The 18,937-nt window shown below is 40.1% G+C and overlaps 1 protein-coding gene across 1 annotated transcript in view; it reads right to left on the bottom strand.

Annotated features, from left to right (window-relative positions):
* The window catches only part of LOC125452939 (syndecan-1-like), a 57,941-nt gene that overhangs the window by 9,958 nt on the left and 29,046 nt on the right, over positions 1-18,937 (bottom strand). The window contains exons 2-3 of the mRNA XM_048531938.2: positions 8,221-8,326; positions 731-1,188 (exon numbers count right to left, since the gene is read on the bottom strand). Of these exons, the coding sequence (XP_048387895.1) occupies positions 731-1,188; positions 8,221-8,326 (564 nt within the window). The remainder of the gene's footprint in view (positions 1-730; positions 1,189-8,220; positions 8,327-18,937) is intronic.

The following is an 18,937-nucleotide window of genomic DNA, read 5'->3' as shown; positions in this document are numbered from 1 at the left end:
GATGGTAGGGGAACCTAAAACCAAAGGGCATAGGTTTAAGGTAAGAGAGGAGAAATGCAAAAGGGACCAGAGGGGCAATTGTTTTCACACAGAGGGTGGTGAGTGTCTGATACAGGCAGCTAGAGGTGGTGGTGGAGGTGAATACTCTGTCATGGAAGAGACATTTGGACAAGTACATGGATGGGATGGTAAAGAGGGATATGGACCAAATGCAGGCAAAAGGGACTAATTTATTTGTGAAAACTGGGCAACATGGACAAGTTGGGCTGAAGGGCCTGTTTTGATGCTGTAAATCTCTATGGATCTGTGAGATCTCATAACAGTCTGGTTAGCAGCTTGTGCAGAAGGGAAAATTAAAACCACTTCACATTTTATCTTGTTAGGGTAAAAACCAGTTACGATCCTTTGATATCACACTGTTTGATGCACCAATAGCCTCAAAAGTACAGTTGAAACTTAGTAGATTTACACTTTTAATGATTTCATGTTAAAAATTCCAACAAAGTTTCAAACAATTTAAGGAAAGCCTATAAAGTGCCTATGGTTTAATTTTAATAGTATCATTGGTTTTGAAATTTCATTCTGTGAAGATTAATACATGAATGGTCATTTTATTTATTAATCTATTAATCAACTGCTTTAACAAAGCTGGACTTGCATATATTGTTTGACCTGAGAACTAAGTTCACAGATAAAAAAAATTACACTTGCATCTTATTTTTCAACTCACCTTTCCAATTTGATCAGCATTTTCATCCACCACCATCATCATTTCACTTGTTGCAACCATCTTTGAGTCAGCTAAGGATTTGTCATTGAGAGGAGAAACTGCATTTTCTGGGAGCACGGTGTGAACAGTAGGCTTGGCACTGCTCACTTCAGCATTGTCATTTTTGGGTCCGACTCCACGTGCCAGAAAATATTTAGTGTTGTTTTTAGGAACAAGGTGAGTATCAGTGTCTTGTGGAATAAAAGTGGTAGATTTACTACTTGTCACTGTGGCTTCAGTGGTTGTATCATCCACTGGCAAGTCATGATGCTCTGGTAAAATATTTGCATCTGCTTCTGTGGTCATTTTGCTTGTCAAGGCAACTTGACTTGATGAAGGTGAATCACTTGAAGCTGTTGAAGGAAGTGTGTGATAAGTCGTTGTAAGCTCCACATCAAAATTGTTCAGAATAAAGCCATCTACAAGAAAAAAAAGGAACACTTCAACATTTCTATTGCGACATTTTAAACTCGTATTCAATATTAGATAGCATCTCTGAAAGAATTTCAAATTCCATCAAGACATTGCTATTGTGTCAGAATTGAAAACCAATCAAAACAATGAGAAACTAACACTCTGGTCAAGTTAGGAAATCATGCTCAACTATGACATAGCTAAAGTTTTATTCTACCAGCAGTTCAAACTCCATAAATCAGCATTTGATACTCATATAGTGACTATAGAAGTTGTTGAGTAGAAGAAGCACTAATCATGAATTCTGTGACCACAGCACACCACTGTGTTGCAGCAAATCAATTTTGGTACACAATTCATGCACAAAAGTCAAAAGGACAAAATATTTGTGCAATTAGCTGTATCATAAGAAATGATTTGGTGATGCTTTACGAATGGGGCAACTTTCAGAACACTAATGTACTGATAAGCCCTTACCTGTCATAAATGCCACAGGAACTGATTTGATAGGATGTGATAGACTGATGATCTGCAACTATCATGCTATGATACACATTATCTCCTATGATTTAAGGATGAAATGTGCATCATACAGTACTGAATAGCTCAAATTTTCATTACAGCACCTGATAAAGACATGTATATATTGCAATCACAGATACTTGTATGTCTGGGTTCGAGCTAAACGATTTGGATGTACTGTAGCATGTCATGCTGCAAGAGGACAGAGCACAGTAAAATGGAGTATGAGATGGTTACATAATTAGGTCACATGACATGATAGTAATGACATCATGACCGTGTCCCTTAAACATATCTGTAACACAATATCCCCCTTTTTCAAAAAAGAAAACCCAAACAGATACCTATCTTTCTACATAAGCATACATTGTCAATTCAACAATTATACAGATATGTAAAAAGACATTTAACTAAATCATTATTTGATACTCTAATAACTCCTGTCTCATGAGGCCATCTGGGTAGAGTTTAGAAGTAAAAAAGTCGTAATCACTTTGTTGGGATTGCATGACAGACCTCTCAACAGTAAGTCAGAGAGAGATAGAGGAGCAGATACGTAGGCAAATCACAGAGACATGAGAGGAATAGCATTATCGTGATAGAAGATTACAACTTTGCTAACATTAACTAAGATTACTTTAGTGTGAAATGATTATAAAGGGTGAAATTTTTAAAATCCTCCCTGGACAGAATTTTATGCCAGTACATAGATAGTCCTACCAGAGATGAGGCAACATTAGATGTAATCTTAGTGATTGAAGACAGCCAAGTGGTTGAAGTGTAGGATTTTGGGGACACTGACTGTAGCACTAAGCTTCAAAGTCACCATGGGAGTGGATAAGAACAAGGATCTGGTAAATCTACATTTGGAAAGTAGGAGTTTTTCAAAGGTGCTATTGGCAATTCAGGGCCAGCACATTTCTTTAAGAGTGAAGGGCAAGAGTAGCAAGCCCAGAGAACGGTGGATGACACAGGATAGCAAGAGCTTGATAAAGAAAAAGAAGGAAGCATATGTTCAGGACAGAGCATAAAATATAGGGGAGGTCCTTCAGACGTAGAGAGAGTGTAGGGGGTACTTTACAAAGAAATTAGGAGGGCAAAGAAGTATTTTTTGTAAATAAGATTAAGGAAACCCCCAAGGCATTTTATAAGTATATTAAGAACAAGAAGATTCCAGGGAAAGATTCAGGCCTATTAAAAACCAAAGGGGCAATCTATGCATGGACCAACAGCATATGAGTGAGGTCTTAAATGAATATTTCTCAACTGTATTCAGCAAGAGAAAGACATTGTAGCAGAGATTTCAGTTGGAGTGGTGATGTTCTAGAACATAATACGAATAATAAGGAGGAATATTAGATGTTCTGGTGGGCATACAGATGTATAATTCCCCTGGGCCTGTTGAGGTGTATCTGAGGCTGCTGTGGGACGTGATTGCGGGGGCCCTGGTGAAGGTATTTAATTTTTCACTGGCTACAGGTGAAGTGCTAGATGACTGGAGGCTGGCTAATGTGGTTCCTTTGTTCCAAGAGGGCAGCAGGGATAGGCCAGGTACTTACAGACTAGTTGGGTAGACATCAGTGGTGGGGAAAGTATTGTAAAAAAAAATTGAAAATGATCGATAGGGGAAAAGCTGTTGATGTTGTCTACTTGGGCTCTAGTAAAGCCTTTGATAAGGTGCCTTATGGCAGACTGGTACAAAACGTGAAGCCACCTGGTATCAGTTTAACATGGCAAGTTGGATACAGAACTGGCTTAGACATAGGAAACAGGTGGTAGCAGTGGAAGGATGTTTTTTGGAATGGAGGGTGTTCCACAGGGATCAGTGTTGGGACCTCTGCAGTTCGTGATCAACATAAATGATCTGGAGAAAAACGTAGCTGGTCTAATTAGTTAGTTTATGGACAATACAGAGATTGGTGGAGTTGCAGATAATGAGGAGGATTGTCAGAGAATGCAGCAGGATACAGATCAGTTGGGGGCATGGGCAGAAAAATGCAGATGGAGTTTAATCCAGACAAACATGAGGTGTTGCGTTTTGGAAGGTCAAGTGCAGGTGAAAATTATACCGTAAGTGGCAGAACCCTTGAGAATATCGATAAGCAGGGGGATTTGGGTGCTCAGGTTCACAGATCACTGAAGGTAGCAGTGCAGGTAGATACGGCAGTAAAAAAGGCCAATGGCATGTTTGCCGTCATTGGAAGGGGCATTGAGTATAAGGATAGACAAGTTATGTTGCAGCTTTATAGCACTGTAGTTAGGCCACACTTGGAATATTGTGCACAGTTCCAGTCACCACACTGCCAGGAGGATATGGAAGCTTTGGAGAGGGTACCTGGATGTTGTCTGGCATGGGGGATTTTAGCTAGGAAGAAAAGTTGGATAGACTGGGGTAATGGGAACTGCAGATGCTGGAGATTCCAAGATAATAAAATGTGAGGCTGGATGAACACAGCAGGCCAAGCAGCATCTCAGGAGCACAAAAGCTGACGTTTCAGGCCTAGACCCTTCATCAGAGAGGGGGATGGGGAGAGGGAACTGGAATAAATAGGGAGAGAGGGGGAGGCGGACCGAAGATGGAGAGTAAAGAAGATAGGTGGAGAGAGTGTAGGTGGGGAAGTAGGGAGGGGATAGGTCAGTCCAGGGAAGACGGACAGGTCAAGGAGGTGGGATGAGGTTAGTAGGTAGCTGGGGGTGCGGCTTGGGGTGGGAGGAAGGGATGGGTGAGAGGAAGAACCGGTTAGGGAGGCAGAGACAGGTTGGACTGGTTTTGGGATGCAGTGGGTGGGGGGGAAGAGCTGGGCTGGTTGTGTGGTGCAGTGGGGGGAGGGGATGAACTGGGCTGGTTTAGGGATGCAGTAGGGGAAGGGGAGATTTTGAAACTGGTGAAGTCCACATTGATACCATATGGCTGCAGGGTTCCCAGGCGGAATGTGAGTTGCTGTTCCTGCAACCTTCGGGTGGCATCATTGTGGCAGTGCAGGAGGCCCATGATGGACATGTCATCAAGAGAATGGGAGGGGGAGTGGAAATGGTTTGCGACTGGGAGGTGCAGTTGTTTGTTGCGAACTGAGCGGAGGTGACCTATCCCCTCCCTACCTCCCCACCTACACTCTCTCCACCTATCTTCTTTACTCTCCATCTTCGGTCCGCCTCCCCCTCTCTCCCTATTTATTCCAGTTCCCTCCCCCCATCCCCCTCTCTGATGAAGGGTCTAGGCCCGAAACGTCAGCTTTTGTGCTCCTGAGATGCTGCTTGGCCTGCTGTGTTCATCCAGCCTCACATTTTATTATCTTGGATAGACTGGGTTTGTTTTCACAGGAATGCAAGAGGTTGAGGGGTGACCTGACAGAAGCTTATAAGATTGTGAATGGCAATGGATAGAGCGGAAGGTATGTGGTTTTGCACCAGGGTGGAGGGGTCAATTACGAGAGGACACAGATTCCAGGTGCAAGGAGTGAAGTTTGAAAGAGATGTGCGACGTGCTTTTTTCACACAAAGGGTGGTGAGTGTATGGAGCATGCTGTCGGAGGAGGTGGTGGAAGCATACACAATAGCAGATTCAAGAAGCACCTCAATGAATATATTAATAGGAATAGGAATAGAGGGATATAGATCCTGTAAGTAAAGACAGTTCTAGTATGGAAGAACAAAATGTATCAGCGCAGGCTTAGAGGGCCGAAGGGCCTGTTCCTACACTATATTGTTCTTTGTTCCAGTTCTTGTAATAACATTTGAAAAAGCAGGGATCATCAGGCATAGTCAGCACAGATTTGTTGGAGGGAGGGGATCATATAGGAATATATAAAATTATGAAGGTAATAGATAAGATAGAGCAGGAAGGTTGTTTGCACTGGTGAGTGAAATTAGAACAAGGGGACATAGGTTCTAAATAAGGGGGAGCAGATTTAGGACTGAGTTGAGAAGGAACTTCTTCAGCCAAAGGGTTGTGAATCTGGAATTCCCTGCCCAGAGAAGCAGTTAAGGCTACCTCGTTGAATATATTTAAGATAAAGAAAGATAGATTATTGAACAGTAAAGAAATTAAGGGTTATGGTGAACATGAAGGTAAGAGGAGCTGAGTCAACAAAAAGATCAGCCACAACCTTATTGAATGGCAGAGCTGGCCCAAGAGGCCAGATGGCCTGCTCCTGCCCTTGGTTCTTATGTTTTTATGAGATCCTGTCTGATTAGTTTTATTGAGCTTTTTGAAAAGGTGACTAAATACGTTGATGAGTTTGGTGCAGTTGATATGGTTTACTTGGACTTCAGTAAGGCCTTTGAGAAGGTCCCATATGGAAAACTGGTACAAAAGACCCATGGGATCCAATGCAAGGTGGAAAACTGAATCGAAACTTAACTTGCCAAGGGCATTAGGTAGCAAATAGGAGGCAATAGGTGGCAGGTTGTATTTGTGATTAGAAGTCTATGACCAGCAGTGTAGCACAGGGATCACTGCTGGGTCCCTTGCTGTTTCTTATTTAAGTTAATGACATGGATGTGAATGCAAAAGATATAATTTATAAGTTTGCAAATGACATGAAAATTGCTGCTGATGATGAGAAAGATAGCCTCAGGCTACAGTCTACTCAGCTGGTAAATTGGGAACACGAATGGCACATGGAATTTAATTCTGATAAGAGTGAGGTGACATGTTTTGGGAGATCTAATTAGGGAAGGGCATACAGAGTGAATGGTAGGTCCCTAGGAAGTACGGAATAAGAAAGGGATATTGGTGTACAAGTCCATAGATCCCTGAAGGTGTCAGTGTAAGTAAACAGGGTGGTGAAAAAGGCATATGGGATGCTTGCCTTCATTAGCCAGGTGTAGAATATGGGAGCAAGGGAGTCTTGTTACAAGTTTATAAAACATTAGTTAGGCCACAGATGGAATACAGTTGCCCACAGTTGGGAGGACGGGATTGCACTGGAGAGGGTGCAGTGGATGTTGCCTGGGTTAAAAGTCTCAGTTATGAAGAGACAGTAAATAGACTGGGTTTGTTTTCTCTGGTTCACAGAAGACTGAAGGAGGAATTTGAATAGGATATACAAAATTATGAGATGTACATTGTGAGAAATTTTTTTCCATGACAGACATGTCCAAGACCAGAGTTTCTAAGGTGATGAGTGAATGGTTTAGAAGGGATCTGAGGAAACATTTTTCACCCAAAGAGTGGTAGAAATGTGGACAGTTGCCTGAGGGTGCAATGGAACCCAGGACCCTGATGCTGTGAGTGGTGGAGGCAGGTACTCGCGCAACATTTCAGAAACATCTGAATTAACACTTAAAATGCCAGTAGTAAAAGGGCAAAGTAGGCTATGAAACAAGTTTAGGTGAATGGGATTAGTGTGATTTGGTGTTTCTTGGTCAGTATACACATTGTGGGCCACATTCTACGCCATATGCCTCTATGTCTTGGAAATTTCATAACTTGTTCTGATTTGGTGATTGGGGATACTCATCTAGAGATATATATATATACTAATCAGTTACACTTGACAGACAGTTTGGTTGTTTTGATTCTGTTTGCTGTTACTCAGCATTATCACACAATAATCATCATTGGAATTTTCTTTCTCACTCACTGTGAAAAAAATGGCATATTGTCCATTGATCTGAGCAGTTTCTGTTCCTTTGCAAAATAGCACCATGATCAAGGTAATGACATCGCACAACCTGGGAGGATTACATAGCTCAGAAATCTTTTCAGGTGTCTAGGCATTTGTGATCAGATGTCACTGAATGGGAAGATCCTACAAAAAGTTGGGAAATCCTTTTTGCCGAATTATTTGTTTTCTGGGTTTTCTCTTTACTATTGCATGCAGAAGAGCCACAAAATTTAGGGGTGGCTCAGAGGTTAGCACTGCTGCCTCACAGCACCAGGGTCCTGGGTTCCATTGCATCTTCAGGCGACTGTCTCTATGGAGTTTGCACCTTCTCCCCGTGTCTGCGTGGGTTTCGTCTGGATGCAGTCCAAAGATATGTGAGTTAGATGGATTACCCGTGCTAAATTGCCTGTTTTGTCCAGGTTAGGTGGGTTAGCCATGGGAAATGCTGAGATACAGGGGTAGGGTGGGTCTGGGTGGGAAGCTCTTCAGAGGATTAGATGGGCTGAATGGCCTACTTTCGCACTGTAAAGTTCCTATGACTCAAAACAGCCTATTTTTCTTGGCATATCCCTAGGATTGGAGGCACACTCAAAGAACTACATGAACAGCACAATTCACATGCAAAAAGTTGGTTGAGCAGTGCTCAACTTTCCTTATGACCTAACAAAACAGTTACATTTTGAAACAGTTTTAAATGTTTGTGTTGTTTTAGAGGTGGGGATAGGTAGAGGGGGAAAATACACGAACAGTGATAAAAACAATTTTCTTTTGGTTTGTAGCATGAAATTTTACATTGTGCCATTCTTGATTATTTTAAAAAGATAATTGACTATGGCTGTGTCTAAATTGAGAATTTTATGTCAAGCATCTAGGAACATTATTTGAACTGAAAAAAAAAATGCTTACCACCAGACCCAGAGCCAGAATAAAAGTCATCATCTTCAGTCTCTGCACCAGACCCGTCTAGTTCATCGTCAATTAAGCTTTCTGGCACCCTTGTTGAAGACATTGCCTATTTGAAAGAATGTCACATTAATATTGCAAATTTAACAATAAAGGAATATTTAATCTTCCCAGTTGAACATTAGTTTCACAGTGTTTGCAATGTTTATACCTACACTCAAGTCTGGATGTAACAAAAGAAAACATGCCCAAAACAAAATAACAAAGTGTGGGGCTGGATGAACACAGCAGGCCAAGCAGCATCTTCGAAGCGCAAAAGCTGACGTTTCAGGCCTAGACCCTTCATCAGAAAAGGATCTGATGAAGGGTCTAGGCCCGAAACGTCAGCTTTTGTGCTCCTGAGATGCTGCTTGGCCTGCTGTGTTCATCCTGCCTCACACTTTGTTATCTTGGATTCTCCAGCATCTGCAGTTCCCATTATCACTGATCACATGCCCAAAACAACTTGAGTTATGTCTTATTTTGCATAATATTAAAGCATTATATACCAATGAATAAACAAGATTTATCATTTTTTGAATGGCAGATTGATGCCAAAAATGTCCATTTTAGTGAGATAAGGGACTTAAAGTGGTTAAGTCTCTCTTGTGGTTCTACATCGGAACAAGCCTAAATGAAATACAATAAGTTAATTTGTTCCACAGCGATTACCACAGTTCAGTTGCAGACATTAAATAAACCATTTCAGACAAAGTACTGGTAATTAAAATCATACTGACTACCCATGCAATATATGCGGTTTCACTTCAAAACTAGTATCTCTTCCTGTTTACTGAGTAATTTTCCCTTCTGCCTCAAAAACACACAAGAAGTCACATCAGCTAATCACTTTTTTGGAGGTTTCACAGGGAAAAGGAAGGGAAAGAATGTCTGATGTTGCTTAGTTCTTAGTTTGATGTACAATTATTCAGAGTAGATGCAACAGCTTTTAAAAGAGAAGTGGGTGAGTGTAATTGATCACTGGGAATAGAAAGTGGGCAAAGCAGCTAGGTCTTCCAAAAGGGCCACACGTAGTAGGGAATGGATCAACCTTCTGTTTTTGCCATGAGGTGTCAGCATCAAGCTATTCCTAGTTAAACACAACTGGCCAGATGTTGTATACAGTTTCAGCTGTTTAACTGCTGCAGCATTCTCTTTAGTACTAACACTGAGTATCCCTATAAATTTTCCTCCCTCCACTACATTTTAACCAATCATCCTTTAAGAAAGTTTTGAGGAAGCTTTAAATTGTTTGCAATATGCTTACAAAACAGCCTTTAGCTTTAAAATTGTCTGTCATTTGTTTTAGATTCAAAACGACTTTGATCCACTTGTAGAGAGAGTACTCCGCACATAGTAAACTGTAGTGAAGTACTCCTTCAGAATTAGTCAGCATACATAAGCATCAGGCCGTCAGTTGTGTTTTATAATATTTTGGTGCCTTTACCCAAAACTTTTAAACAAATCTCATGATCTCTATTTTAGAAAGGTTTAATTCACAAGGAACTTCTCTACTATGATGTGCAACAAAAACTAAAATTGTCTGACTACTATTTAACAGACTTCTATTTCTGCTAGAAAAATATTATTGGAATTAACACCCTGTTTATTCCAATAACCTGTTCACATCCACATAATTGTAGGGATAGGAAATGCATGATCATCTCTTCTAGATCACGTCCAATATTGTCCCCAGATGCCATGCCACAAAACTGCAAACGTATTCATGTTTTCTACCAGGTGTAGTACCTGAAGTAGGTTTGTGTATCAAAACCCAGAGGTATTGAGGTCAACTAAAGCACCGCCTTCATAGGTAACCCAGCCCAACCTGATACTGAACTTGGCAGTTTTCTAATCTGTGACGCCCATTTCCAGAACTGAGATACTTATGTGCTAAATGGTAGAATCCCTACAGTGTGGAGTTCACACAGACCCTCTGAAGAGCACCCACCCAGATCCACCCACTACCCTATTACCCTGCATTTCCCATGGTTAATCCAGCTAGCCTGCCCATCCTTGGGCACTACGGGCAACTTAGCATGGCCAGTCCACCTAGCCTGCACATCTTTGGACTATGGGAGCAAACTGGAGTACCTAGAGGAAACCCACGCAAACACAGAATGGACCAGTATGAACAAGTTTAGGCCAAAGCATAGAAGGGCCTGTTTCCATGTTGCATTACTCTATGAATCTATGACTCTGTGACAGGGAGAATATGCAAACTCCACACTGACAGTTGCCAAGGGAAGAATCAAACCCAGGTCCCTGGCACTGTGAGGCAGCAGTGCCAACCTCTGAGCCACTGTCCTACCCGATCCAGAAGCAGCAGCTTAAATTAATGAATACCTTAAAAGTATTGATTAAATATGATAATCAGATTGCAGGCAGCTTTAAAGGGACGTTGAAGCATTTTAATGCCATCTTACATGCACATCTGCATTTTACACTGCATAGATAAAATATCACACACAACATACTATGACTGTGACAGAGTTATGGATGTTTGATAAAACCTTACAATTGTAAAGCAGTGTACCTATTTTAGCAGCACTAGATATTGAAGTTTTATGCATTGGGTATTGTATTTGGAGGACAAGACATTACAAACTAATATCAGGCAACACTAAGGCTGTCTTTGTTAAAATCAGAATTTAAAGAGCTAATGCTTTAGAACTAATTTTGAACTTTGGGTGAATGATTTAAAATTTCTGTGCACTGACAGTTCCCAAACACATTTGAATTAGTAAAACACAAACTCAATAAACTACCCTTTGCAGGTGTTCTGAAAAAAGGACTTAAAATTGTTCAGCATCTTTCAAGAGCTTGGGAGGTCCCAAAATGCTTCACAGCCAGTTAATTACTTTTGAAACATTCCTGCTTTTTTAATACAGGAAACACAGTAATCAATTTTAACCACAAGGTCTCATGAACATCATTGAGGTAATGTTTGGATAATTTGCATTTTTAATAATGTTGGTTCTTCAGCAGGGAACCAGAGAATTCAAAAAATTATGAAAAGTAAAAAATATCTTGGCAGTTCATTGTAAGGCTACAGTAAAAGAATCCAATTCCCTGGAAAGGTTAAATGGAAACACATCATGTTAATATATACCATTTGACAGTAAATAAACTTTGTACTTCAAACATTCTCCTTCTGCAAATACCGTCAGCACAGTTTAATGGTAAATACCAAGCAAGGAGTGGCAATGGACTTCAGACTAACAATTAAATGATACCTCAATTATGCTTCAGAAAAATGGATTTGTGGAGGTAGCATAAAGGTGGCAGATATAAGGTCAAACATGAGAACCAGCAAAATGTGGCCAAAGATTTAATGGTGACATACCATTTGGAGAAAAGGTTTTACTCCAACAAGCTTCCATTCCTCCACTTAGAGCACAGTGAAGGTATCTAATTTTGCAGGATGCAAAACATGAGAAATAAAGTTTACAATGCTGAAGCATAACTTCAAACTCACAATGCCAATGATTGTGGAATCTCTATTCAGAGTATACAACCATGTTTTTAAAGCCCAGAATAAGCTCCACTGTAAAATTAATGTTTTAGCCTCTTGGGTAAAATGACAGATAAAAATCTAACATACTCTTAGGGTAGCACTCAGCACCTTTAATTGGATTTCAAAATATGAACATAAAATGGCTATAGAATTTACTAACCTAATGGTGACTGATCGATTTTGAAGCCAGAATATTGGCATGCCTCAAAACAAGTTACACAACACCAAAGTTAAAAAAAAACTATATTAATGATGAGATAACATCAAATTATTAATTTCACACTGCAAGGCAGAGGATTATTTTCTTACAAACATTTTTAGCACCACACTTTAGTACATTCAATATTAGTTATTGCTTTTTTTTTAAAGTCAACTACAATTTCTGCATTCTTTCTGCAGAATCAAGGACACACTGTAAATTTGAGATATAAAACTCCCTCACACTAAAAACATCTGTCCTATACTTACCAGCCAATACAAACAAGCAAAATTTCAGTCATTCAAAGTTGATTTCTGAACATGAATGGACAATGATGAGGCATAGCCATTTAATCTAACATACGTACCATTGTCAACATATCAGTGAAGTTTGATTAGGTATGTACAACATTACCTTGTATTTATATAACAACTTTTATTGTGACATAACATCCATTTCACAGCATTGTAAGCAAACAAAATTTGATACGAAACTGCATAAGGCAATATTAGGACAGATTAAAGCTTGATTAAAGATGCAGATTTGAAGGCAGAATGGAATAAAATATTAGTGATCCTCATGTTTCTAGTGTGGCCCTGGTACTTCTGCCGTTTGTGAGTCCTTTACTCCCCCTGCCAGCCCTCCATTTCATATACACCATGTGTTAAGAATGAAGATCTGTAAGTCAGAGTGGGGTTGAAATGTTATACTTAGGTTTGTACTCTTATACTATCCTCTAAAAGCCTGTTGAAAACTAAAGTTTCAGTATGATATGCTTTACAGCCCTTGCTTTGACAGACAATTACACACTACTTGGTTGTTCTTCTTATGCAACGAGCTCTGCTTCTTTAAATCTGGCCCTATACGATATCTAGACACTGATATTCAAAGACCTGAATCTCACATGTCAATTGCACACAACAATCCCATATAAAAATTTGAATGTCATAAAGGAACTGTTGACACATAACTTGTGATTTTGCCTAAGTTTAAAAATGCAAAGCATTCCAATATATTACAAATGACTAGCTCACCTCAACTAATGTAGTGTTTCTGTCTGCACAAATGAGAAAAAAAAGGCTGCACAGAGTGATAAATACTTTCTCATTTATAAATTAAAATGGAACCACACATCCAAATGTCCAGTATGGAGCATATAATAGGAGAGCTAAGTGCCCAGATGCTGAAAATCTAGAATATAAACTGAAATTGTTGGAAACACTAAATAAGCTAGGCAGCATGAGAAAGAAAAACAGTCAACACTTCAGGTCTATAATCTGCATTGGATCCTATGAAGGGAACCTGACATCTATTTCTTTCTCCACAGGTGCTGATCTAATCATCATCCCTTGACATTCAATGGTGTTGCCATCACTGAATCTCCAACTATCGATATCCTGAGGGTTACCATTGATCAGAAACTCAACTAGACCCATCACATGTACACAGTGTCTAACAGAGCAGGTCAGAAGCTGGGAATACTGCAGCAAGTAACTCACCTCCTGACTCCCCAAAGCCTGTCCACTAAAAATAAGGCCCAAGTCGGGAGTGTAATGGAATACTTCTCACTTGCCTGGATGGATGCAGCTTCAATAACACGCAAGAAGCTTGACAACATCCAGGACAAAGCAGAAGCTTGATTGGCACCACATCCACAAGCATCCACTCCCTCCATCAGCAAAGCTCAGTAAAAGCAGTGTGCACTATCAGAAGATGCACTGCAGAAATTCACCAAAGGCCTTCAGGCAGCACCTTCCAAACCCATGACCACTTCCATCTAGAAAGATGAGGGCAGTAGATATCACCAACTGCAAATGTTCCTCCAAGACACTCGCTCTCCTGACTTTGAAATATGTTGTCATTTCTTCTTGTCGCCTGTCAAAAGCCTGGAAATCCCTCCCTAAGGACATTGTGGGTCAACCCATAGCTAGTGGGCTGCAGCAGTTCAAGAAGGCAGCTGATCATCACCTTCTCAAGGGGCAACTAAGGAAGAGCAATAAATGATGGGCAGCCAGTGACACCCATGTCCCATGAGTGAATTTTAAAAAATGTGCTGATCATTTCCTTCATTTTAGGTTTTCATTGGAGAAAAGTCATTACTTTTGCCTATGCTCCAAAAATCATTCAGAGTTCCTATGAGCTTCTCAATCCTCCTCAGCAAGGAACTCAGCAACAGTTGTCTAAGATCTTGTAAGGTCCAAAATTGAAATGAATTTGAAACAAATTTTTAAAGGCATGAAGTAAATGTAACATGATGAGCAAAAAAAATGTAAAATATAACCATTTTGAAAATGAATATTCAATTTGAACAAAACACAAAATTGTGTCATGAATTATGGAATGTATCTGCTGAATTAATTAGTTTTTTGAGGAAGTCTGAACCAGCATGGATAGAGGGGAAACTAGTAGATGTATTGTATTTGGGCTTCCTAAAAAGGCATTGGACAAGGTCTCTCATAAAAGTTTAAGTCATATGATAAGAGCCAATAATGTTGCAGGTAGTATTTTGGCATGGATAGAGAATTGGCTAACGGGCAGGAAACAGTGAGTGAGGATGAGGGATAATGGGAACTGCAGATGTTGGAGATTCCAAGATAACAAAGTGTGAAGCTGGATGAACACAGCAGGCCAAGCAGCATCTTAGGAGCATGAAGGCTGATGTTTCGGGCTTAGACTCTTCATCAGAGAGGGTGATGAAGGGTCTAGGCCCAAAACATCAGCTTTTGTGCTCCTAAGATGCTGCTTGGCCTGCTGTGTTCATCCAGCTTCACACTTTGTTATAGTGAGGGTGAGGGGTTCTTTTTCATGGGGGGGGGGGTGCCCTGTAATCAGTGGGGTCCCTCAGGGATCATTGTTTTTACAATGTATATTAATAAATTGGAAGAAGGAAGTTAATGTACTGTAGCCAAATTTGCAGATGACACAAAAGTAGATGGAGAGGCAGCTTGTAAGGGCAATACAAACAGTATACGGGTGGATAATGACAGACTGTAAGTGGGTAAATAACTGGTAAATGATGTATGATGTTGGGAAACATTAAATTGTTCATTTTGGAAGAGAGAACAAAAGAACAGAGTATTATTTAAATGTAGAGAAAGTGCAGAAAGCTGTAACTTGGGTTACTAGTACATGAAACACAAAAAGCTAGCACATGCAGTAGCAGGTAATTAGGAATGCTAATGGAATGTTGGCCCTTATTTCAAGGGGGTTGAAGTATAAGAGTAGGGAAGTCTTACTGCAACTGGGTAAGGCACTGGTGAGATCACACCTGGAGTACTGTGAGCAATTTTGATTGCCTTATTTAAGGAATTATATCATTTCATTGAAGACAGTTCAGAGCAGATTCACTAGGCTGATCACTGGAATGGAAGGATTATCTAATGAGCAAAGATTAAACAAGGTGGACTCCAATCACTGGAGTTTAGAAGAATAAGAGGCAATCTCATTGAAACATACAGGATTCTTAAGGGGCTTGACAGGGTAAATGCTAGGATATTGGTTCCCCTCCTGGGAGAGTCTCGGACCAGAGGGAATAGTCTCAGAATAAGGGCATGCCAATTTAATATGGAGATGAAGAGAAATTTCTTTTCATAGAATCACTATCATGCAAATAGAGGCCACTTAGCCTATTGAGACTGTATCAACCCTCCTATGAGCACACCACACCCCCAACAATCCCCATTACCTGCATTTCCCAAGGCTAATCTACATGATACTATGGGGCAATTTAGCATGGCTAATCCACCTAACCTGCACATCTTCAGCACGTGGGAGGAAACCAGGTCACTCAGAGGAAACCCATGCTGACATGGGAAGAATGTGCAAACTCCATGCAGACAGACTCTCAAGGGATTTGAACCAAGGCCTCCTGGTCTAGAGATAAGTGCACTACCAGTTTGTCACAAATACTTTATTAAGTTATTTGCCATTTCAGCTTGTTGTAACTAAAGCTCTAGATATTTTTAATCAACTTGTTGGGGATGTTATAACAAACCTCTGGAACAGGTGGGACTTGAACCCAGGCCTCCCAGTTCAGGGAAAGGGACATTACAATTGTGCCAGAATGGCTCTTGTTAAGTTATTTGATGTTTTGGCTAGTTGTAACTAAAATTCTATGCTGATTATGTGCATACCTAACCATCAGTGGTAGATAATAAACATCATTAAGACTTAATGAGAAGATGCACTTACACAAGCTGTAGCCTATTGGATAAAACCAATCCTTGACTGCTCAAACATAACTGCAAAGACTATCAGCAACTAGAAATGATGTGTCTGTCTCCATTCTACCCTCATGCTAGATTGTTTGATTCTCAAACAAAGATTACGACAGATCAGATTAAACAAAGCTTAATACAATCTCCAACATGAACTCTATTAGAAACATTATCGCCCCCACCCCCCCTACATTCTGAGGGAGAGGGACAAATCAAGAAGGACTCAGCTCAGGGCCAGGGTCATGAAAGGAAAGGAGTTCATGAAGGGCATATCCCAAAGTCACACTCAATTGAGGTTTGTAAAGGCCTTTTTGATAGAGACCGAGATCAGGTGATAAGTGCTTTACCTTATCTTGCACATTACTGAGCAGCCTCTATCCTGCTTAAAATAAAAGAAGCTCCAACACTAATAGCCCTCACGTGAGTCCCAAGTCCTGGCACGAAGTAAGCAAAAGAGGAGTGATTGGGAAATCTTTACAACGTCCTAAGCCAATGATTGCTGTTGTTCTGAATGTGGAGGTGCACATTCAGAACATGTGAATGAAGGAGCACTGCTATGAAAGCTTGTGGTTATTTAAAAAAACCTTTTGGGCTACAACCTGGTGTTGTGACTTATGACGATGTTCTGAATAACAGCTGTTATTGGTCAATTAGCCGTCAACCTGTACAGTCAGCACACCCGACTGATTGGACATTGACCATCCTGACTGACAGGTTACTTCCCAGTGAGCCTGGGACCCCCTAAGCACAAGCTCAGCTGCGTCTCCAGACCCCTCTCCCGATCTTTCTTTACAAAGTGCCTTAATGGGAAAAAAGAGAGTAAGAACGAGGTGGTGAGGTGTAGAGAGAGAATCCAGCGTTTAAGGCTTTGTCAATTGTAAGCATGACAATGACTAAAATCTTTGAGATCAGAATTATCTGTTATTATTGCTGCAGATATTAATTTGTACTTGATCAGGATTGAATTTAGGCCAGAGACTGTAGAGGTAAGGTTGTTAGTAACCCCTTTGGTGAATAGTCTTCTAACTATATGCACAACAGATTACGCATGGAACTATATTCAGTCATCTCAGTTGTCGTCTGATCTTCTTTACAATTGAGAAAAAGGACAAGTGCAGCAGACAAATGGGAGCACCACCACCTGCAAGTCCTAATCCAAGCCACTCACCATCCTGACTTGGAAATATATCGCTGTTCCTTCACCGGTGCTGGAATTCCCTCCTGAATGACATTGTGGGTCAACCCACAACAGGTGGACCACCATCTTCTCAAGGGCAACTAGGGATGGACAATAAATGCTGGGGCAGTCAAGGACACCTGCATCCCACAAAATGAATAACTTTTAAAAAATCCTTTATAATACCACCCCCTTCACATCTCTGATTTCTATTCAATACTATTCATATTCAATACTACAATATTGCAGGGGCACAGATGTCTTGGACAGTTGCAGGACTGCAGAGAATTAACAAGCTCTGGATGCATTAGCTGTATTGGTTGAAATTTAAGCAAAAGTTGCGATCTAAATTCACCTTCATGGATTAGTCACAGTTATTTACAAGATTAGTATGTTTGGTGAGCCACAAATGAAGTGAATGGTGTACTGAGGGCAATAGATTCTGCAATACTCCAAAACAATTCCCTATTTCCAAAAACAAACAACAAAAATTGTGCTCAGAGCAAAGCAGAAGTACATTGTACTACAAAAGAAGGAAGGAGTACATAAGTATTTGAAATATAAATTCAGGCTTTAAGGTAGAGTTAGTCGATGTCCAAGAGATGGGCAGTAGACAAATGAAAGTTTGCACTGAAGTGTTAGGACATCCGCTTACTGACATGGTACATTTTTAAAAATTTATACACAGAAGGTAAATGTGAGCGAAAGAATCTGGGTTTGGAGTCACACGTAGGCCAGAACAGTTAAGGGCAACTGATTTCCTTCCCCAAAGGCCACTGGTGAAACATATTGGTCTTTTCAACAATTGACACCTGGTGACCATTGGGCAAAATTTTATTCCAGACTATTTTAATTGAATTCAAATATGATTATCTGCCAGTGTAGGATTCAAATCTATTCAAATCCCCAGAACAGGAGCTAGGGTTTCTGGATTAACAGGATAGTGATACTACCACTACACTGACTCTGGCATGACTGGAGTTTTGCTACTATTTCCTAGATAATCAACTTAGTCTATCATTGAAGGCTGGGAATTGTTTAAACAACTGCAAACTACAGGCACAAATTAAAGAGCAGCAAAATGTTTGGCAGAAAAATAATGCGACCAAATAAATCAACCAAAAGATAACTTACAGTTTAGTTCCTACTTTTCACTGCTTTGGTATTCCACTTGAAGTTCAGGTTTTAGAGACTCTATTGAACAAATTGTACATGAATTGAACCTTTTATTTGCTGGGCGTCTTTTGTTGATTCAAGTTGATATTATTGATATTTTTCTGGAATCTTTTGTTGATTCACGTTGTTATTATTGAAACAAAAACGGTAATGCCTTATAAAACAGTTGGTGGCTTTAAAACATTTTGAAAATTATTCAAATATACTCTAGCTCCCTTAAGGCATTGCTAAAACAAAATCAGTAAATATCAAAACTTTAGCATGCCCAGTTGCCATCTAAGACATTAGAACACAGTTCTTAAATGTCAAACTGACCAACTATGTTACAATTTAGATCCATTAAAAATCTGCCACATCTAATGGTCATATACTGTGATTAGTAACCAGTCAATTGA

Source organism: Stegostoma tigrinum, chromosome 4, assembly GCF_030684315.1.
Source record: "Stegostoma tigrinum isolate sSteTig4 chromosome 4, sSteTig4.hap1, whole genome shotgun sequence".
Classification (NCBI taxonomy): Eukaryota; Metazoa; Chordata; class Chondrichthyes; order Orectolobiformes; family Stegostomatidae; genus Stegostoma; species Stegostoma tigrinum.
Note: the sequence above shows the minus strand (reverse complement) of the source record. Positions and strands in the feature narration are given on the sequence as shown.